General features: G+C 45.7%; 1 protein-coding gene across 1 annotated transcript in view; it reads right to left on the reverse strand.

The window, feature by feature from the left end:
* The window catches only part of LOC147893567 (choline transporter protein 1-like), a 134,222-nt gene that overhangs the window by 96,989 nt on the left and 17,884 nt on the right, over positions 1–19,349 (reverse strand). Inside the window, exons 2-4 of the mRNA XM_087386314.1 lie at positions 10,705–10,842; positions 10,540–10,620; positions 9,585–9,647 (exon numbers count right to left, since the gene is read on the reverse strand). Of these exons, the coding sequence (XP_087242440.1) occupies positions 9,585–9,647; positions 10,540–10,593 (117 nt within the window). The 5' untranslated portion in view covers positions 10,594–10,620; positions 10,705–10,842. The remainder of the gene's footprint in view (positions 1–9,584; positions 9,648–10,539; positions 10,621–10,704; positions 10,843–19,349) is intronic.

Genomic DNA, 19,349 nt, shown 5'->3' on the forward strand with positions numbered 1-19,349 from the left:
AATTCTTCACAAACACCCCTATGAATCCAAGTAAATCCAAAGGCAGCCCCCCAATATGGAGTGTCCTTGTCACTAACCCAAAAGCCATTGGATTTGTTCCAATTAATGTGTGCACCAGCTACAATATAAAACAAATCCGCGGCTTCCCTGAAAGAAAAGAGAGTCTGAGGAATGGTATCCAAAAACACGCAGTGTTGTCCCCACCAACTCACAATCCCGGAGTTCCTCATTTGTCTCGGGGGAAGTCTCAGCCCATAAATATTGGCTTGAGATCTGAGGAAAATGCTCATAGCTTCAGCCACAAACAGAAAAAGAAAAGAGGCTAGAGGGCAACCCTGACGGACTATCTAGAAATCTAAAATCTCTTCCCCCTGATCCCTCTGATACGCACCTAGGAATCTGAAATCTGAAACCCCTCTACTCCAAACATCTAAGAATCCAAAACAATGAAAGGTGCCCTCTAGGAAATCCCAATCTACCGTATCATAAGCTTTCTCAAAATCCAAGAGTAGAATGGCTAGCTTCTAGCTGCTATGTATAGCCCAATCCAAAGCCTCCCAAAATGAGAAGATTTTATCAAATATGCTCTTGCCATGCATAAAGCCTCCCTGCATGTCATGAATTAGATCCGGAACAAAGGGTTGCAACCGCAAACTAATTGCTTTCGTCAAAAATTTTATAAAAGGTGCCCAAGAAAGGATTGGCCTCCATTGTGAAATTTTTGCAACCCCCTTTGGAATGAGAAGGATGACACCCTCTGTGATTGAGTCAAGCATAGCACCAGAGTCCCAAACACCTTGCAGGGCTGAGGTAATGTAATCCCCAATCTCATCACAACACGTAATAGAAAAGGATGGTGGAAGCCCATCCGAACCCGGGCACTTGCCCTTATGAAAAGCAAGAACTGTGGTATTGAACTCCATATTGGTGAAGGGCGCGCATCTAGCGAACCCTTATATCTGGTCTCACCACCAACAGAATAGCGGGGCACAAAAGGGAAGGGAGGGGCACGCGGCAAAGGGGGGCTCAATCTAGGCTCCAGCCTCAAGTGGTCTCTACGGAGGAAGTGCCTCTTGTTAAGACGAAAGGCTGAGCTCTCCAGAACAATCTGTTACTGTCACGAGGACGTGAAATTTTGGGACTTTTGATTTGTGACTACCATAATTTGCGCGTGACTACCTTGAGCCTCTAGGACGCGAGGGTCCGGCCATGGGGCGGGACTTGGGGAATTAAAATTCCTAGTGAGCCCTTGTAAATAGTGAATGCGCGCCCAATTACTAGGCAATTAATTCCTAGGGCCAAAGTGTGCAACACGGGGGGCCAAAAGAGTGGTGCAATTAAAAAACTGCTTTTAGGGGGCCAAAAGAGTGGTGCAATTAAAAAACATTGCTTTTTGGAGCCTAGGGCTTTAAAAGGGGGAGGGAACCCTTCTTTTGGATGCAGTTGGCCAAATCAGTTCCAAAGGAGCGAGATCATCAGCTTCAGGTGTTCCAAAGCCTCAGTTTCAGGTGATCCAAGGCCTACCAGGGAAATTCGTTTTTACCCAAGGGCCAATTTTAGGTGTTCCAAAGCCTACCAGGGAAATTCGTTTTTACCCAAGGGCCAGTTTCAGGTGTTCCAGAGCCCGCCAAGGAAATTCGTTTTTACCCAGGGGCCAGTTTCAGGTGATCCAGGGCCTGCCAGGGAAATTCCTTTTTACCCAAGGGCTAGTTTCAGGTGTTCCAGAGCTTGCCAGGGAAATTCGTTTTTACCCAGGGGCCAGTTCCAAGTGATCCAGGGCCTACTAGAGCAAATCGCAATTGATCCAGGAGTCTGTTGCAGGTGGCGATTTCTGCTAGGGTGTTTGTTCCAGTTTGCGATTTGCTTTTGGGCTCTTCCAGGCTGTTCCAGGTGCTTGCGATTGGTTATAGGGCTGTTCTAGGAGTTCTGGACCTAACCAAGTTGCTCCGGGTGAACTGCAACTTTTGCTTTTTTTCAGTCTTTCAGGCTCTGCAGGAGATTTAGACCTGATTTTCTGGAGCTTTATGGGTGTTGTGGCTGGTTTTGGTATCTTTCCAGGCGTGGGTGTTCTATTCTAGGCTACTTCTGGGCTGTGCCAGAGCGGAATCAGCTTATCTCCGCAAGATCTAGGGTTTTCCAGCCAGGGTGACCTTTCTTCTATGGATTCCGGGAAGAAGGCTTGTCTTTGCCTATTTTTGCTGTTTCCTGATTGGTTGTTGGCTAGTTATTGCGTTTGGGTTTCTTTCCTCGCGAAGAAGGGTTGATTTATGTTGTTGGGCAGTGGCCAGGGAGGCTATAGATTGAAGAAACTCGCCGTTTGCCTGGTTGGGCACTTGGATGTGTGATTGCAGGAGTGGTTCAGACAGTGGATGCTATTGGGGTCTCTGTTGCATACTTTGGTTGGCTGAGAATATAGGATTGTCTAGTGATTGCGTTTGAAGTTGAGCAGGGAATTACAGGGTGGGTTGGACGGGGAGTCTACGGGCGTTGGTTTGCCTGTGGTGCAGCTTCCCAGAGACCTTTGTAATCAGCCGCTTGGCTTCAAATGAATGTTAAATAAATACCGCGAGGGGCGCCAACGTTTGGGGCCAATCGATGTCTTGTTTCTGAGTAGGAGCGCTCTAGCTCCCCTGTGATTTGTTCTGTGGTGCATATTTACTTGTCTATTTATTGTGTATGCTGTATTTAAGTGGATCCTACCACCCTTTACGTTGTTGAGGCTGGTTTCAGTGGTTCCATTGCCGGGATCCACCTTACTTCTTCAAGAGGGAAGCCTGTGGTTGGCTTGGTGCAAGTCGAGCAGACTAGGTGAAGAAGACAGCATACTATTCAGTAAATATGTCACACAGGGAGAGATCCGTGAGCCTTACTCAGAGATGTCTTAATCTCTTGGTGGTGACCAGGATGCAGGAGAGGAGACCCGGCATGTTGCAGAGCATCAGGATGATCGGACCGATGAGGAGGATGTGGAACTATTCAAGGCACACATGCAGAGTTTCATGAGTGCTTTCACACAGTTCACACAAGATCCTCGCTTCCAGAAGATGATGAACTCAAATCCGCTCTCAAATTCCCTATGGTCAGCAGCAGCCGTATAACACGATTCCGAGACTGACTCAAGGTAATAATTTTCAGTCCATGGTTTCCAGACAGCAAAGAGTTTTGGCAAACCCGGTTCAGCCAAGTTATTTTGGTGGTGGTTCAGTGTTTCAGGCTATGGTCAGCCCACAAGCCCAATTTTCAGGTATGCCTGCTAGTCAAACAGTTGGGTTTCAGCCTAGTTTACAGCCCATGGGACAGAACATGATGTATGCAAACATTGGAGCAGCCCCAAGGATGCAAACATGTATGCCTAATGTAGCAACAGGTAGCCTTGCTTTCGGAAATATGCAAAATTTGGGTGCTGGTCTGAATAGTACAGCTTTTCCTAATGCTGGTAGTGTGGGGAATAGAGTGACTGCTGCTGTCCCGTTTGCCCAGGCACCTGTTTATGACAGGCACCTCAGGGGAAGTTGAAGGACTTTAAAGAGGCAGGTGCAGCCGTGAAATTTGAGACACTCAGTGGAGTGTAGGACAAACTTAAGGCCTTGACCTTTTTAAAGCTATAGATTGAAGAAACTCGCTGGGAAGTGTTTGGTTGTTTGATTGCACCAGAGTACAGCTGTTGAGGGCTTTGTCTTGCAGTTGTTCAGCCGTGTTTGGCTGGTTGGGCACTTGGATGTGCGATTGCAGGAGTGGTTCAAACAGTGGATGCTATTGGGGTCTCTGTTGCATACTTTGGTTGGCTGAGGATATAGGATTGTCTAGTGATTGGATGCTGTTCACCGTTTGAAGTTGAGCAGGGAATTATAGGGTGGGCTGGACGGGGGAGTCTGCACGCGTTGGTTTGCCTGTGGTGCAGCTTCCCAGAGACCTTTGTAATCAGCCGCTTGGCTTCAAATGAATGTTAAATAAATACCACAAGGGGCGCTAACGTTTGGGGCCAATCGGTGTCTGATGAGAAGGCATTTGAGTAGCTCGGTTATCCGGTAGGTCCTAGTTTGGACACCAGATGGGGGCCATGTGTGGCCTGATGGCTGGACGACTTCAAATAGAGTTGGCACACCGCCAACTATGGAGAAGTCAATGATGTGTGGGAAAAAGGCCCCTAGGGGATCCCATGATGTAGTCAACTAAGACATTGGATCCCCGCCCCAATCCCCACCATCATCTCATGTGGAAAGCAAGCAAAGAGATCCATACTTGGGTATCTTTCTCAACCTCTGTTGCACGGAGGTACTGAACTTCCATCAAAAAATACTCTCAAGCCTCTAGGTGGTGGAATCTAATGCAGTTCATACAAATAGAGTAGGGAACTGTGATTTGTTCTATGGTGCATATTTACTTGTCTATTTACTGTGTATGATGTATTTACGTGCATCCTACCACCCTTTACGTTGTTGAGGCTGGTTTCAGTGGTGGACCACTATGCTTATGTAAAGCACTACACCAAACATGTGGGTAGGTTTCAAGCAGGTGTTTTCAACTGCGTGGCTTACCACGACTTTTGAAGTGGATATCATGACTGCTTGGCATGAGCTGAATTCCAATAATTGCCGTAATTTGGAGGAGTATAACAGCAAGTTTTGGGCAGCTTTGTTGCATGTTAGCTCCTACCGGATTGTTCCTTTCACTGAGCAGGTTGAGAAATATTGTTGCGGGCTAGCCTAAGGAGTTGAGAAACTACTGCACGAAGAGTCTCCAATATGTCTCAGCTTATCGAGAATGCTAGCACGGCATATGCTTTGATGCAGGGGAGGACTTCAGGCTTCAAAGGTGTCCGGACAGAAGCAGGAAGCTAAGAAAGATGACACAGATAAGAAAACTGGGTTCCGATTCTCCAAAATAGAGAAGAAGGCCAATTGTCAAAAGGATGAGCGTAATCGCTTGTCTCCAGAGGAATGACAGGCTTTATATGAAGCTAGTAAATGTTTTATTTGCAAAGAGGAGGGACATCGGTCTAGAAATTGTCCCAACCGTAAGAGGAAAGAGCCGGCTAGTGACACAGATGAGCCACGGAATGTTCCGAAGGGCAAGAGTTCCCGATTCCATAGCGGGTTGTTTACGGCTGGTTTTGTAGAGCGCTATATACAGGTACTTGTAAAAAGAATTTTGTATGGCAGAGTCTACCACTCTTTTTGGCATCTGATTCTAGATGATGTATACGGTTTGTAGGATGGTGTTTTCCCTACTACCTTTGGATGCTCTTTTGTCATGAGGTTTCAACAAAATGACATTGCTATTTTTGTCATGAGGTTTCGAATGCTATTTTTGCCATGAGGTTTCGGTAAAATATGCATGTTATTCTTGTCATGAGGATTCGACAAAATGGGAATGCTCTTTTTTGTCATGTGGTTTCGACAAAAAGAGAATGGATTCCCCTAGACCTTGGTTCCGGATGTGCAATTCTTGGAAGTGGTCTATGTCGTGCACTGTTGGCCGCGATGTACGTGGTGTACTAGTCACAGTGGGTGTACTAGTCGCTTGGTTTGCAATGCTATACGGATTTGTTATTTGTAGCTCTACAAATCGTATATGCATTGTTGGTGATCTGTTGGCGGCATGGTTGGCTGTTCACTCAGATTTGGATTTAATATCTCAGGTGCTTCGGATGTTCATGATGTACCACTAGTGTGGGTCTGAAGAGATGGCCATAGGTGGGTAAAGCATGCATGAACTATCCCTGGGAAGTACAGTCTGAGTATCTATGTGCATGCATTAAGTGTTTACATATGCTCATGATGTACCACTGGCAGTGGGTCCTTAGGGATGGCCATACGTGAGGTGGATCGGACATCGTGGGGAGCATATTGTTTGTGAGTGCATGTATGCATGTACGTGGAATGTTTGCTTCTCTTTTGCCTAACAAACATTTAGTGTTTCCACTTGGTTTTCTTTTGCACGCAATCGAGGACGTTTGCCTTCTTTCAAGAGGGGGGTTTGTCACGAGGACATGAAATTTTGGGACTTTTGATTTGTGACTCCCGTAATTTGCGCGTGACTACCTTGAGCCTCTGTGAAGCGAGGGTCCAGCCATGGGGCGAGACTTGGGGAATTAAAATTCCTAGTGGGCCCTTGTAAATAGTAAATGTGCGCCCAATTACTAGGCAATTAATTCCTAGGGCCAAAGTGTGCAACAGGAGGGCCAAAAGAGTGGTGCAATTAAAAAACTGCTTTTAGGGGCCAAAAGAGTGGTGCAATTAAAACACTGCTTTTTGGAGCCTAGGGCTTTAAAAGGGGGAGGGAGCCCTTCTTTTGGATGCAGTTGGCCAAATCAATTCCAAAGGAGCCAGATCTTCAGTTTCACGTGTTCTGGAGCCTGCCAAGGAAATTCGTTTTTACCCAAGGACCAGTTTCAGGTGATCCAGGGCCTACCAAGGAAATTTGTTTTTACCCAGGGGCCAGTTTCAGGTGTTCCAGAGCCTGCCAAGAAAATTCGTTTTTACCCAGGGGCCAGTTTCAGGTGTTCCAAAGCCTGCCAAGGAAATTCGTTTTTACCCAGGGATATTCGTTTTTACCCAAGGACCACTTTCAGGTGTTCCAGAGCCTGCTAGGGAAATTCGTTTTTACCCAGGGGCCAGTTCCAGGTGATCCAGAGCCTGCTAGAGCAATTGATCCAGGAGTCTGTTGCAGGTGGCGATTTCTGCAAGGGTGTCTGTTCCAGTTTGCTTTTGGGCTCTTCCAGGCTGTTCCAGGTGCTTGCGATTGGTTCTAGGGCTGTTCCAGGAGTTCTGGACCTAACCAAGCTGCTCCGGGTGAATTGCAACTTGCTTTTTTCAAGCTTTCAGGCTCTGCAGGAGATTTAGACCAGATTTTCTGGAGCTTTCTGGGTGTTGTGGCTGGTTTTGGTATCTTTCCAGGCATGGGTGTTCTATTCTAGGCTGCTTCTGGGCTGTGCCAGGGCGGAATCAGCTTATCTCCGCAAGATCTAGGGTCTTCCAGCCAGGGTGACCTTTCTTCTGTGGATTCCAAGTAGAAGAAGGCTTGTCTTTGCCTGTTTTTGCCGTTTCTTGATTGGTTGCTGGCTAGTTATTGCGTTTGGGTTTCTTTCCTCACGAAGAAGGGTTGATTTATGCTTTTGGGCAGTGGCCAGGGAGGCTATAGATTGAAGAAACTCACTAGGAAGTGTTTGATTGTTTGATTGCACCAGAGTTCAGCTGTTGAGGGCTTTGTCTTGCAGTTGTTCAGCCGTGTTTGGCTGGTTGGGCACTTGGATGTGCGATTGCAGGAGTGGTTCAGACAGTGGATGCTATTGGGGTCTCTGTTGCATACTTTGGTTGGCTGAGGATATAGGATTGTCTAGTGATTGGATGCTCCTCACCGTTTGAAGTTGAGCAGGGAATTACAGGGTGGGCTGGACGGGGGAGTCTGTGGGCGTTGGTTTGCCTGTGGTGCAGCTTCCTAGAGACCTTTGTAATCAGCCGCTTGGTTTCAAATGAATGTTAAATAAATACCGCAAGGGGCGCCAACGTTTGGGGCCAATCAATGTCTTGTTTCTAAGTAGGAGCGCTCTAGCTCCCTTGTGATTTGTATTGTGGTGTATAATTACTTGTCTATTTAGTGTGTATGCTGTATTTAAGTGGATCCTACTACCCTTTACGTTGTTGAGGCTGGTTTCAATTACACTTAGCCCCGACCAAAGTTAGTCTCCTAGCAGATTTGTCAGCATCTAATTCTTGGCTCTTTGTCACCGAAGGGCTCTTTTCTTGCATTCTTGATTGGGTGTTTCAGAGACATGCCTCTTTAGTGTATGAAAGGCGTAAGATAACTCGGGTATCCACTAGAACTTCATATCCTCCAAGATCATGTACTACATGCTCAACCTATTGCTTGGCCTCAGAGGGAAATCCAGATGAGAATAATCAAGGATGCAATAAGAGCTCCTTTGGTCGGACCAAAATAATCGCTACTTGGAGTCCACTTCCTTAGTCAAGCAAAAACATCCTGCTGATGTCAAATGCCTTGACAAAGAAGGGATTAAAAAGGCAACCGGTGTGGGAAAAGAGGCACAGAAAGAGAAAAAAAAGGGAGTGAGGGTGAGGAAAGAAGCAGCTTGAGAAGGCAAAGGAAAAGGACCAAAAAAGGCAGGCCAAAGAGCAACATGGGGCGCCTTCCAGTAGACCCACTGCCAGAAGGAGGCCAAAGTGCCATCCAAGGGGCAGTGAAGCCCATAGACCCTGGGCTTGAGGGAAGGGAAGACTGAGGCGGGCATTGGTAGGCTGCCTTCAAGCAGTCCCACTGGCTAAGGGTGTGAAAGCCTTCAGTCCCAAGACAATAAACGAGCCCAAAGTACCTTAAGGGGGGTTGGAATAAACCTGCTTCCCCAGGCCAGATATGGGTCAGGGGAGGTGTGGAAAAGCAACTTAAGGCAGAGGGGAGAAGAGGTACAACAACCCAGAACAGGCTCTCACAAACTCTAATGAAACGCAGCAGCGAAGATGGAAGAAAGCGGGAAGAGGAAGAGGAAAAAGCAGAGCCGGGTGGGGGAAGGCAAGGGAGGGGAGGGTGAATGCAATGGCTATGAGGAGAGCAGGTTGAGCAGCCTGTAAAACAGGGTCTCCCCATGAGATGCCTCATACTACTCAATGGCAATCCTTGCACAAGCTTCATACAACAAGAGATTATAGCCAGTCACACTGCCTGAGAGTTCCAATAGAGCTCGACAGATTTTCATTAGGGCCACGAAGTTGCTTTTAAGGTGTGGTGGAATTGACCAACAAAACAGCCGCCCCTCATTATGAACGGCATGCATATGCACTCGTCTAGAATGTTGACAAAGGTACGGTCCTCTCCTAGATCATTATAGTGCTCACACATCTCCACCCACAGAGGTCATCGATACCTTGCGAGAGATTGTTGGCAGCCTACATATATAACAGACACCCAGCTTCTGTGGCAAGGTAATTATAGTCATATATATCTAGATGAATCGAGGTATAAACCCAAAATCATCCTACAAATGGTATGGTTTTTAGACTCATGATAGTCCGCAAGGGTGAAAACCATAACCTGTTAGAATTATTATCATATTCTAGGCAGTGGCCAATGTAATGTAATAAGTGGGTTAGGGGCACTTTTCCCTCTTAGAGGTTTTTCCCCCTAACCACAGTCTAATCCCTAACTACAGCTAATGGATAAGATAGGGTTTTGTCACTTAGACAAAACCCCTCACTTCTCTTTTGTACACACTTCAATTCAGTCCACTATTCAGTAGACCTACGTTCAGCTCTCACTCTTGCTCTTTTTGTTCTCACATAACCTCCATCATGCATAGTATTTCTCAGCATACCATGAGTAACCAGATACAAAACCTCCCTTGTGTACATTGCTCGAGGGAAAAGAGATTTTGATTGCTTTAACAAAGAAGATACCAAGGAAATCTCAGGACCAGGGTCTTTCCGGGATGGTCATGCATTAACAAATCTGTAGTGAACATACACAGATGGTGCTACAAAAGAAAAGAAAACATTGCAATGGGTTGCAAAATCATGCTCATAGATTACTGTAATAAAGTTATAAAATGGCGAGAAGGATGAGTGACTAACCAAGTATGCCAAAAACAGTGGCAAACATAGTATGTCGGTATAACCTCTATTCTCCTCTATTGGCTGGCATCACATCAAACAAAACATTATCATTGCTTCAATAACTTTCAAAGACGGACATTAAGCACAGATAAAAAGAGCTACAAAAGATATCATTTGATCAAGGATCGATCAAGAGAGAAAATTCAACCCCTGATGCCATGCAAGTTATGGAGTGTATAAAAAAATATTTGCTCATACAAATGGTCCTGATGATGTTTCCAGGTATGTTCGCTGCAGATTTCCTTTCTAAAGGCATTTAAGCTGAAATTTTTTACCATGAATGCAAAAATTTGGGCCCACAATGCCATGCATTAATTCTTTGAAATTCACCTTTCAAGGTTTTAGCAATGTCCCATTACTCTTCTGCTCTGATATCATAACGATTAGATGCTATATGTACATATTCTTATCATCATCCACTTTCAGATAGTTCTCTTATGTTTCTCATATTTTCCTAGGGGCTTTCAAATCCATGTGTACTTGAAAATTTATTACATGTTGGCAAGGATGTTTACAGTAGCTAAAAAGCCTCTTAATTCTCACTTGCTTTGCGACGAAAAGGATAAAGCTTCATGATGTATGTTTCCAATTAAGAACCTACAAGAACTACAGCTATAGATTTGGATCTCATTAGCGTCCCTTAAAAAAGACATATTACTAAGGATGATTCAGATATTTTGCTGAGAGCGGATACCATTTGTGGCTTTGTATCCTTGTCTTGTTGATGAAATTTGGTTTTAGTTCATAAAATGATTCACATGTAAAATTCTCTCCTATGGAATCTTTTAGTTTGCTCTCACATTTGGAAGCCACCAATACACCATGGAAACCTTCATTTCAAATTACTATTGACTAGCTCTTCAAGAAACCTATTAGTAACAATCACATGCAAATGCAGGAAGGAGCATACAACCTCTAATTTAGCAGAAGCTTCCTGCCCATCTTCTTGAACTGCAGATAAGTCCATTCCTTACAAAGAGTAGAAATACAAGCCCTTGTAAAAAAATATAAGGTAAATTAGAAAACCAAAAGAGATTAATGCATCCATAAGGCAATCTGGTGCACAATATCTTAGTACCTTACAACAATGAGTGAGAATGTGCCTTCCATCTGCCCCATGAAGACAAATAAAGGGGCTTAAAGATGAATAAAATCCACAGTATAGCTGTCATCCTGTTGGCACTCACTATTCAACTAGAACCAGTCTTTTGGTCCCCTGCTTGAAGAGAAAGAGCACAAGAACATAAACAGTTATCCTTAGTGTGATCTCTAGCAAAAGTTCAAAACTGTTTTTATGGTTTAAATATAAATGGGCAAAGTATCCCTGCAGATTTCATCTTTACCAAAAACATTTATTTTTGTAAAAGGATAGATGATTTACCATGTATAGGCCTTTCAGGAATGTTTATTCAATTTATAAGTTTTACTCCAATATTTACCACTGTGCAGCATACTGACGGTTTCATTTGCAAAAACATTCGAGGATAAGCACCTCTTCTCTTTTCAGAAAAAGAGACTTCTATTAAGAAAATAAATCAAGAACGGAAAAAACACTGTGATGAACAAAGTTCAAAGAAAAGCTTAGTATCACGTTGAGTATCCACTTTAATGGCTGCTAATGTGCACCATCATGTCGCTCATGCATGTTCCCAACTCAGTGCTATCCAGCTCATGGGGAGGAGGATATGGTGATCAAAAAAGCTCTCCTGGAAGGCCTATCCCGAATCTTCCAATATAATAGCCTTTGAATGAGGTTTGGAGAGGAAATAATCCATGTCAGTGCACCTTGATGCAAGAGGTATCGTCAGTTCTACTCCTGCCCTCTGAGCCCAATTAATCAGAGACAAGGGTACTATCTCCACCTTAGAGCAATCTCATTCAGTAGCCAAAAAGTGAGACCCTGCAGCTGCAACTCTGCATCCAGGCAAACTGAGATAGACGCCTGCCTGTCCAAGGCATACTAAAAGGGCAAAGCAAAGCCCATGCTTGGCCTTCCCTCCATACAGAATTTATGTAACACCTAACGAAAGGCCAAGCATAGCATGACCTGGTCCATCAACTGAAGTTCAAATAGCATGGGTGTCCAATCACTCCTTTTCTTGACCGCAAACATAAGCTTCGACATGGAGTACTCTCACCTGGCAACCTGTGCAGGCTGTAAGAAAATCACTGTAAACTCAAGGACATGTATATAATTCTGCAGTACCTGCATGTAATCGCATGGTCCAAGCCTCCAGAACTCTGCTGGAAGTCTCATGCCTTGCCTATAAAAGTTAGACCCTGCTCTAAGCTGCATACCTAAGATCAAAGAAAGCTACAGAAGATCTGGACCAATTTTTGTCTCTGGGGGAAGGGTGGTGGAGGAAGCTACCTGCAAACGCTTTTGAGAGGGTTTGGAGATGAGGCTGACCGAAGGTTTAGCCGCAAAAGTGGAGCGAAGGGGGGTTGGGAAAACAGGCTGCATATAAGAAGGCATTTGCTTGGTGATGAGGGAAACCTATTTAACTTTGCCATGTTCTAGAAGCAGCTATAGCTACTGATGGACTGAAAGAGGAGTCAATCTCTATCGAATTAAGCTACAAAAAAAGGACACTGTGCCCATAAAACTTTAACATCCTGAATGTGATCTCCCTCTAGAGCAATGCTCGCCTGAAATGAATCTCAAACTTGCATCCTCGTGGAGATGGGACCAGCAATGTGACAACAGTTGTCCTTCAATGCTGCCTACTTGCTTCATGTTGGAGACACATTGCATGCACTTGAACTTCTAAGGCTTGCTTTTCGGCCGCCCATGTGGATTCTTTCTCCTTTTTAGAGCCAAGTCATAAAGATCTTCTACACATCCTCTTGGATTAAGTCACAAGACACATGCTGTCTAGCCAGAGATCTTCAAGGAGTTTCACATCTTGCTCGAGACTTGTCCACTCCGCAAGATATGCCTGAGGCAACTTCTACAGAACAGCTCGGAGGACAACTCACACAAAAGGTACCTCACACAACTACACAACTCCTGCAGTTAACCTATTGCTCATATACCTCAGTGTGAAGAAAGAAAGAAAGAAAGTTTATTAACGTCTACGAAAGACCAGTGCGCCTATGAGACTAAAAAGAAACCAAATACAATGAAACCTAAGGGCGGGGCCACTAAAATGGGCACCCCAACCCAAGGCTGATAACTATAACGAGAAATAAATGCAAAGGGGGAGCAAACACCATGAAGAATCCCCTGGTCATCTATCAATCAGTCGCCCATCCCTGAGTGGCCAGACCTGTGTATGCAATCTGTGGGACAAACACGAATGGGCAACTAAGGAGAGAGAAGAGGAGCTCGTATGACAGTGGTTCAAAATCTAGCAAGGGCTGGCGTCGAGAGAGAAATCACTGATAGAATGCTGCTGTCGCTAGGCCTGTCTGGGGGTCCATCCCTTCTCCTCTGTAGTCTCGTGATGTGGCCTGCTGTCTGACAAGTGCTATCATCACTCCAGTGGTCTGTCTACCAACGCCAAAAAGAGAGGATATGTCTGCAGCCCTCACGTGAGTGTCCACTCGGGGTCGGATCTGGAGAGTCATGTCCTTTGGCTCTCTCATGTTTGATCCCCTGCTGTCCTTAGCTTGGGTCACCAGAGAAAAAATCCATGATGGTGCTCTGCTGACTCGACTGGTCCCTCATATGCTCTCCTTTGTGCTCATATGAGCTGATCTCTATGTCTCTGGGCCTCAAGAAGAAAAATAGCCACCTGCCGCTGATTTGGATGTGCCAGGAACTGAGTGGGCCAAAACCAGTACTGAAAAGGCAATGGTGTCCTCGATAGATCTCATAGTATACAGGGCATCTAATGCATAGTGATCCTCTGCCTCGGTCTCCTCCATATCACATAAAGTGCCAATCCGTCTCACATGAAATGCCCTCTACTCATCGTGTCTCAACCCGTAGCCTATGTGAAAATACTCAAAACTGACCCATCGAGATCCTCAATGAGTGTGGAAGATGAATATGGATGTACCCCTCCCTTGAGATCCATAAGCAATGATCTCAATAGTGTGCCAAATGATCAGGTTAGTGGTGGTAGGGGATGTGGACCTCCGCTCGAGAAATTCCCTCCGAAATTTGTTGGAGTTGTTACTAAATAGAATGTTCCATAGTTCTTCCTCATTCTGACGGATAACGTCTCTCTTCTTCCAACGTACCAAGTTATGATATTCTCGTACTTTCTGTTGCACTTGGAAGATGATGCTTGGTCTCGAATCTGAGCTGATGGCACAAGGCCTTACACTCATCATCGTACTAGCTATTGCCAGGGACCGATCCAACAGGTGGTGGGAGGGTGGAGCTAGTGGTATGCAAGAAACACTGGATGGCAGCGTCATGAAACGAACATGTGATAAGTGGCTCTATCCTCTAGAAGTGGGATAGCGTCAAGGTCCTAAAGCGTACAAGGGAGGCAGGGGTTAATGTATGATCAAAATGAATCTTGTGGAAAGTACTGTAAGTGGGACGTGATGTGTTCTGTGGTGGTAGGGAGATGGATAAGCTAGGACATGTAGCTATGATCGGCTTTAGGGTGGTTGGGGAATGGAGAATTTGTGATGTAAGAGGTGAAGGCAAGGGATCCCATGATATAGTCAACGACGATGGTCCCTTCTCCATGGGGGAAACAAGTGAGGCCTACAGAGGATGGCCATCTCTCTAGACCATTGTATATGATCAGATCATGCATCCTCCCCATCTCAATAACGATCCGTGGATACTCATGAGAAACCTACCTCATGTATATCGATGTCAGGCAACATAATCAAGTCATGCTGAAAATCAATTATCTATACCTAGCAACCGGCAGTCCTGGCGTTGAACTCTCCAAGAAGGACCTCCTCGCGACTCGAAAAATCCATGATATCCTAGTATAAGGCACTCGAAAAATCCATGATATCCTAGTATAAGGCAATGTATGGAGGTGTCTGTCTATCCCCTCGAAGCTCCTTGGCAAAATGTGATGTCTCTAGAGGAAACTGCAATAAAAATATCTAGAGAGGAGGTGCCCTTGATCCCATCTAGACGAATTTGGCAACTGGGTTGCATCTCTCCACAGTGATCATCCCTATGACAGATGATCTGTACATAACTACTACTCCATCGGATCCACGTACTCCTCCATCCTCCCTGATCTCGTCCGATAGGCAGAAGCCCATGTGTATGATTACGAGAAAACCATAAGGTGTTGGGGTAAGTATGATCAAGGGCTTGCTCTATGGTGCATATGTGCATCTAGGGGAGTCACATGTGTGTTTGTGTGTGTGTTGTAAAGGCACATCAAGTGCTATGATGTGTCTAGTGTGTGACCTAAGTGATGATGTAAGACAAAGGGAATCCCACTGATGTAGGGATTGATTTCCACTGATGTAGGGACTGATTGCCACTATGTAGGGAAGGTATTACCTTCTCCCCCTTTCTATAAGAGAGAGTCTTCTCTCTCACAATCAAAAGAGAGATTTTCATTGTGTTCTCACACCTCTTGCAAGATGCATCTATTCTATCCTACGAGATCCTTCAATTGGTATCAGAGCTTTAGGTTCTAGATCTAGCCTAGCCTAGCATTAGATGCTATCTCAAGCATAAACTTCAAATTTCTTCATCTTCTCCATTTTCCTCCTTCTTCCCCAAATCTTTGAGAGCTCTATTCTCTGCCTACAAACGACCATTGCCCAAACCCTCTGAGCTGCAAACTCCTCTTGTATGGGCAAACTTCCAGCTGCAAGCTTTCTGTGAAATGTCGACTGTACGTGAAATGCCAACACTCACACTGATCGACGAACATTCGTGCAATTCCGCCTGTGTACGTATCTATCTGCAAATTCCTCTCAGCCCGTGCTAGACGACACTAAGGGCAAGCTGCTGCTGAAATCTGAGCTCATTTGGACAACATATGGAGGAGAAAATGAAAAAAAACCAGTCGACTTTCAAGCTACTGGCTATGGCGACCTGACGCAACATTGCGCCTCTCCTTGTTGGTGGCCCTTCTCTGGTATAAGGCCCTTCTTCCTGCATAGAAAACCCCTTGAATAGAGCTATGAGCTGTGAGAATTGCACCCTCCAATCTACTCTGTTCTCTATTGATAGAATTCTGCATATTTTGGTCAAAAGGTGTTGAGTAAGCACTTTAAGTTTGGGGCTTTCATTATTTACTGCAGACTTTCATTGCTTTGATTGTACTTGAGTAGTAGAACTCAGTCATGGAGCTCATAAGTGTCCTTATACTTTGCATTTAGAATGATGACTATGTCATTCTCTTTTATGAATACTTGAACTATAAACATGACTAAACTCAAGCAACAAGAGAAGTTGGATGGAACTAGTTTCCATACTTGGCAAACAAAAGCCAAGTTTATGCTTATGAAGATATGGAATGTTGTGAATGGAAAGAAGTCTACAAAAGAAGAAGCTAATTGGTTGATCAAAGACAAGAAGGCTCTTGCTATCATAGCTTTGGGATTAAGTGGCTCATACATTCACCACACTGATGAAGGGAAGTGCTTCAAATATATCTTGTTCCTTTGCCTACAATTAGAAAAGGGAATGTATTATTCCATGAAGAACAACAAAGAGAATCAAGCATTTCTTATGAAGAAGGACTACTTCAACAAAGCAACTCTGGCTGAAGGAAGAACTCCATCAGCAAATGAAGAATATGAAGACTATGCTTTTTAGGCACTTTGTCTTTTTTGTTTATCATCACTTGGTCAAATTTTGAGGTTCTCTGCCTGGAGTAGTACTCCAAACAGAATATGTTTTGTAAATCACCTCTGGTCACCATATGATGTAGGCCATGTGATATGTGTTTTGACTATCCCATTTCTGTAAACCTCACACTCTTGGGAACCCCTTGCTAGCATGAGAACCTAGCCATAGATTTATCCTTGACCACCATGAGATGGCATGAGAAACTATGAGACTAGATGTATCCTTGACACTGCAAGAGGCAAACCCTTGAGGGAGGGTTTGTTGGGGTAAGTATAATCAAGGGCTGCTCTATGGTGCATATGTGCATCTAGGGGAGTCACATGTGTGTTTGTGTGTGTGTTGTAAAGGCACATCAAGTGCTATGATGTGTCTAGTGTGTGACCTAAGTGATGATGTAAGACAAAGGGAATCCCACTGATGTAGGGATTGATTCCCACTGATGTAGGGACTGATTGCCACTATGTAGGAAAGGTATTACCTTCTCTCCCTTTCTATAAGAGAGAGGCTTCTCTCTCACAATCAAAAGAGAGATTTTCATTGTGTTCTCACACCTCTTGCAAGATGCATCTATTCTATCCTACGGGATCCTTCATGAGGTACCATTGCAATTCCATATGGTACAAGCCAAGGTCTCAATCCTGTGGGTCTAATAGACCGTGCATTCCTATGCACGTGTGGCAATAGGCCCCGCCTAGGTCTAGTCCAAAGTCAACCATCACGTACTACACCCCAATTCCCCTCCTTACATGCGCCATCCCATTGTAGTGAGAGGGATCGCTTCTCTTGTACCTATAGAGTGAGCTCGTCGTCCATGTAAATATCTGGGTGGTCTCATAGGGATGAGCGTCTATGCAGTTCCCCTAGTCGCGCCTGACTATCTTTGAAGCGTATCACAAGAGGCTGATCTCTAGTAGGATCTCATCCAATACGCCATGCACTCTCAATACCATGCTCAAGTACCCCCATGATGGCAGCAACAAAAGTGGTAGCGTCCGAAATAGATAATCTGGTAAATGTGACCCCGCAGACCCTGATGTTGAGAGCCTTGCTAGCTCTTTGCTAGTTCACAACATCCACCCACTTGGAGGTCTCCTCGATGATTGTCTTCATCATGGCAATCCTCTCCGCCACAGTAAGGCTGCTCCATGGGGCTCCCTCTATACGGTGTCAAAGGTCATCCATCTCCTTTCAAAGATCATCTACCACTATCTAGGCTATGAGAGCACCCTATCATAGGGTCTCTATCTGTCTCTGTTGCTCCTGTGTGAAGCGAGCATTTCCCTTTCGTGCACAAAGGCGATGAACGTCCATGACTCCCATGCCTTGGGTGGGATCGTGTGTGCCTGGCGTGACAGATATAGATATGGCATGAAGGGGGGCTGAGTGATGGGAGGTGTGGGCATACTGGTATGAATGGTATGAGACTGAAGATAGTGAGGAGACCCCTAGAAAGTGCATGAGGTGAGTCTGGGTGAAGAGGGAAAAGGTGACTAGCTGAGGGTTAGAGGTGACATGAAGGAGGCATACTGTGGGGAAGTGTAGAGTGGTGCGGTGTTGGTCGGGCTGGAACGGCAGCCAAAGCTGTCCCTAGCCCCGACATCAATGATGGTATCGCTGTCCCTAATGACAGTGGTGGTACTGCCCCCTCCAATAATGGTACAGTGTGTGTCAATTATGCTAATGTGGAAGCTATCTTTTGTACCATTGTGCTATCAATCTATAGCCCAAAAAAAAAAAAAAAAACCCGCGCTCTCAGCTCCGACTTATAAAATTTATTTTTTTTTATTTTTTTTTTAAAGAGAAGCAGCTTCGACCTCTTGCACTCCCTTCTTTGCCCACTGTTGTTTCCCCTATAATAAAGGGAACAAGGGGATGAGGACAGGAGACTAGGCGGGAGACCCTTCGATTCCAAATCTGCATACGTGTGGAGATGGGGAAGGGGAATGGTGACAAGGCGAAAACACAAAAGCAACTCAGTCTGGAGGACTGCAACAAACGCAACAACAGGAGCGGTTTGACAGTGGACAGCACCGCGGCCCAGAAGAAAGGGGCCCCAAAGCCCATGCCACTCACCACATCCTTGACCTCTATGGTTACCACCACTATTTCACCACCATCATCCGCCTCATCATCTACGCCACCTCTCTCCTCCCCCTCTCCTGCATCATCATCACAGGTCTCCTCTCTAGTAGCCTCACCACTGGCCCCACCAGCCACGGCTCCACACTACTTTCCCCTCGTATCACCTCCACCTCTCAGTCAGCCACCCTTCATCACCTCGTCCGGCCTCACTACTCCTACATATCACTCCCCTGCCCAAATCATGCTACCCCCACCCTCAGTACAACCTCAGCAGCCCACCTTCATTCCAACCCCTCTCGAGATCCAATTCCCACCTGGACCAAGACATCTTAGGCCCCCGCCAGATGCTTGGGACTCCCTATTGGCTGAGATACACAGCATCCGGGCTCGTCAGGCAGAGCAGGCCCGACACGCCCAAGAGCAGGCCCGCATTATACAGGAGCAGGGCACCCTTATCCAGGGACTCAAACACGACATCACAGCTTCGAAAGGAGCTCAGGACCCTCCAAGCAGCGCCTGGAGGGACCCCAGTCAGAGATGGAGGCACAGATAGCCACGATACAGTCGGCTATAGCAGAGACGACTAGATGGGTGGACATGGCGAAACGGGAGCCCGCAAAGGCATACAGGAGCAGCAACAGAGGGCTTCGAAGGCCCTCAACATCCGGGTACAAGGGATCACGCGAGACAGCACCAGCACCACTACAACGCCCATGGAGGAGGCGATAACCTTTGTGACCACCACCATGGGAGTCCCCAACCATGGCATAGAGGGAGCATGGTGTGTTGGGAGAGATCCCAACCAAGAGCAGCCCCTAGTCATTCGCTTCAGAGATTCACATGCTCGACTAGCGACACTCCGACACCGAGCCTCTCTACGAGAGCATCCCACCCTGTCCATGGAC

Source organism: Dipteris shenzhenensis, chromosome 15, assembly GCF_047967505.1.
Source record: "Dipteris shenzhenensis isolate YYH24624 ecotype China chromosome 15, Dip_SZ_1.0, whole genome shotgun sequence".
NCBI lineage: Eukaryota > Viridiplantae > Streptophyta > Polypodiopsida > Gleicheniales > Dipteridaceae > Dipteris > Dipteris shenzhenensis.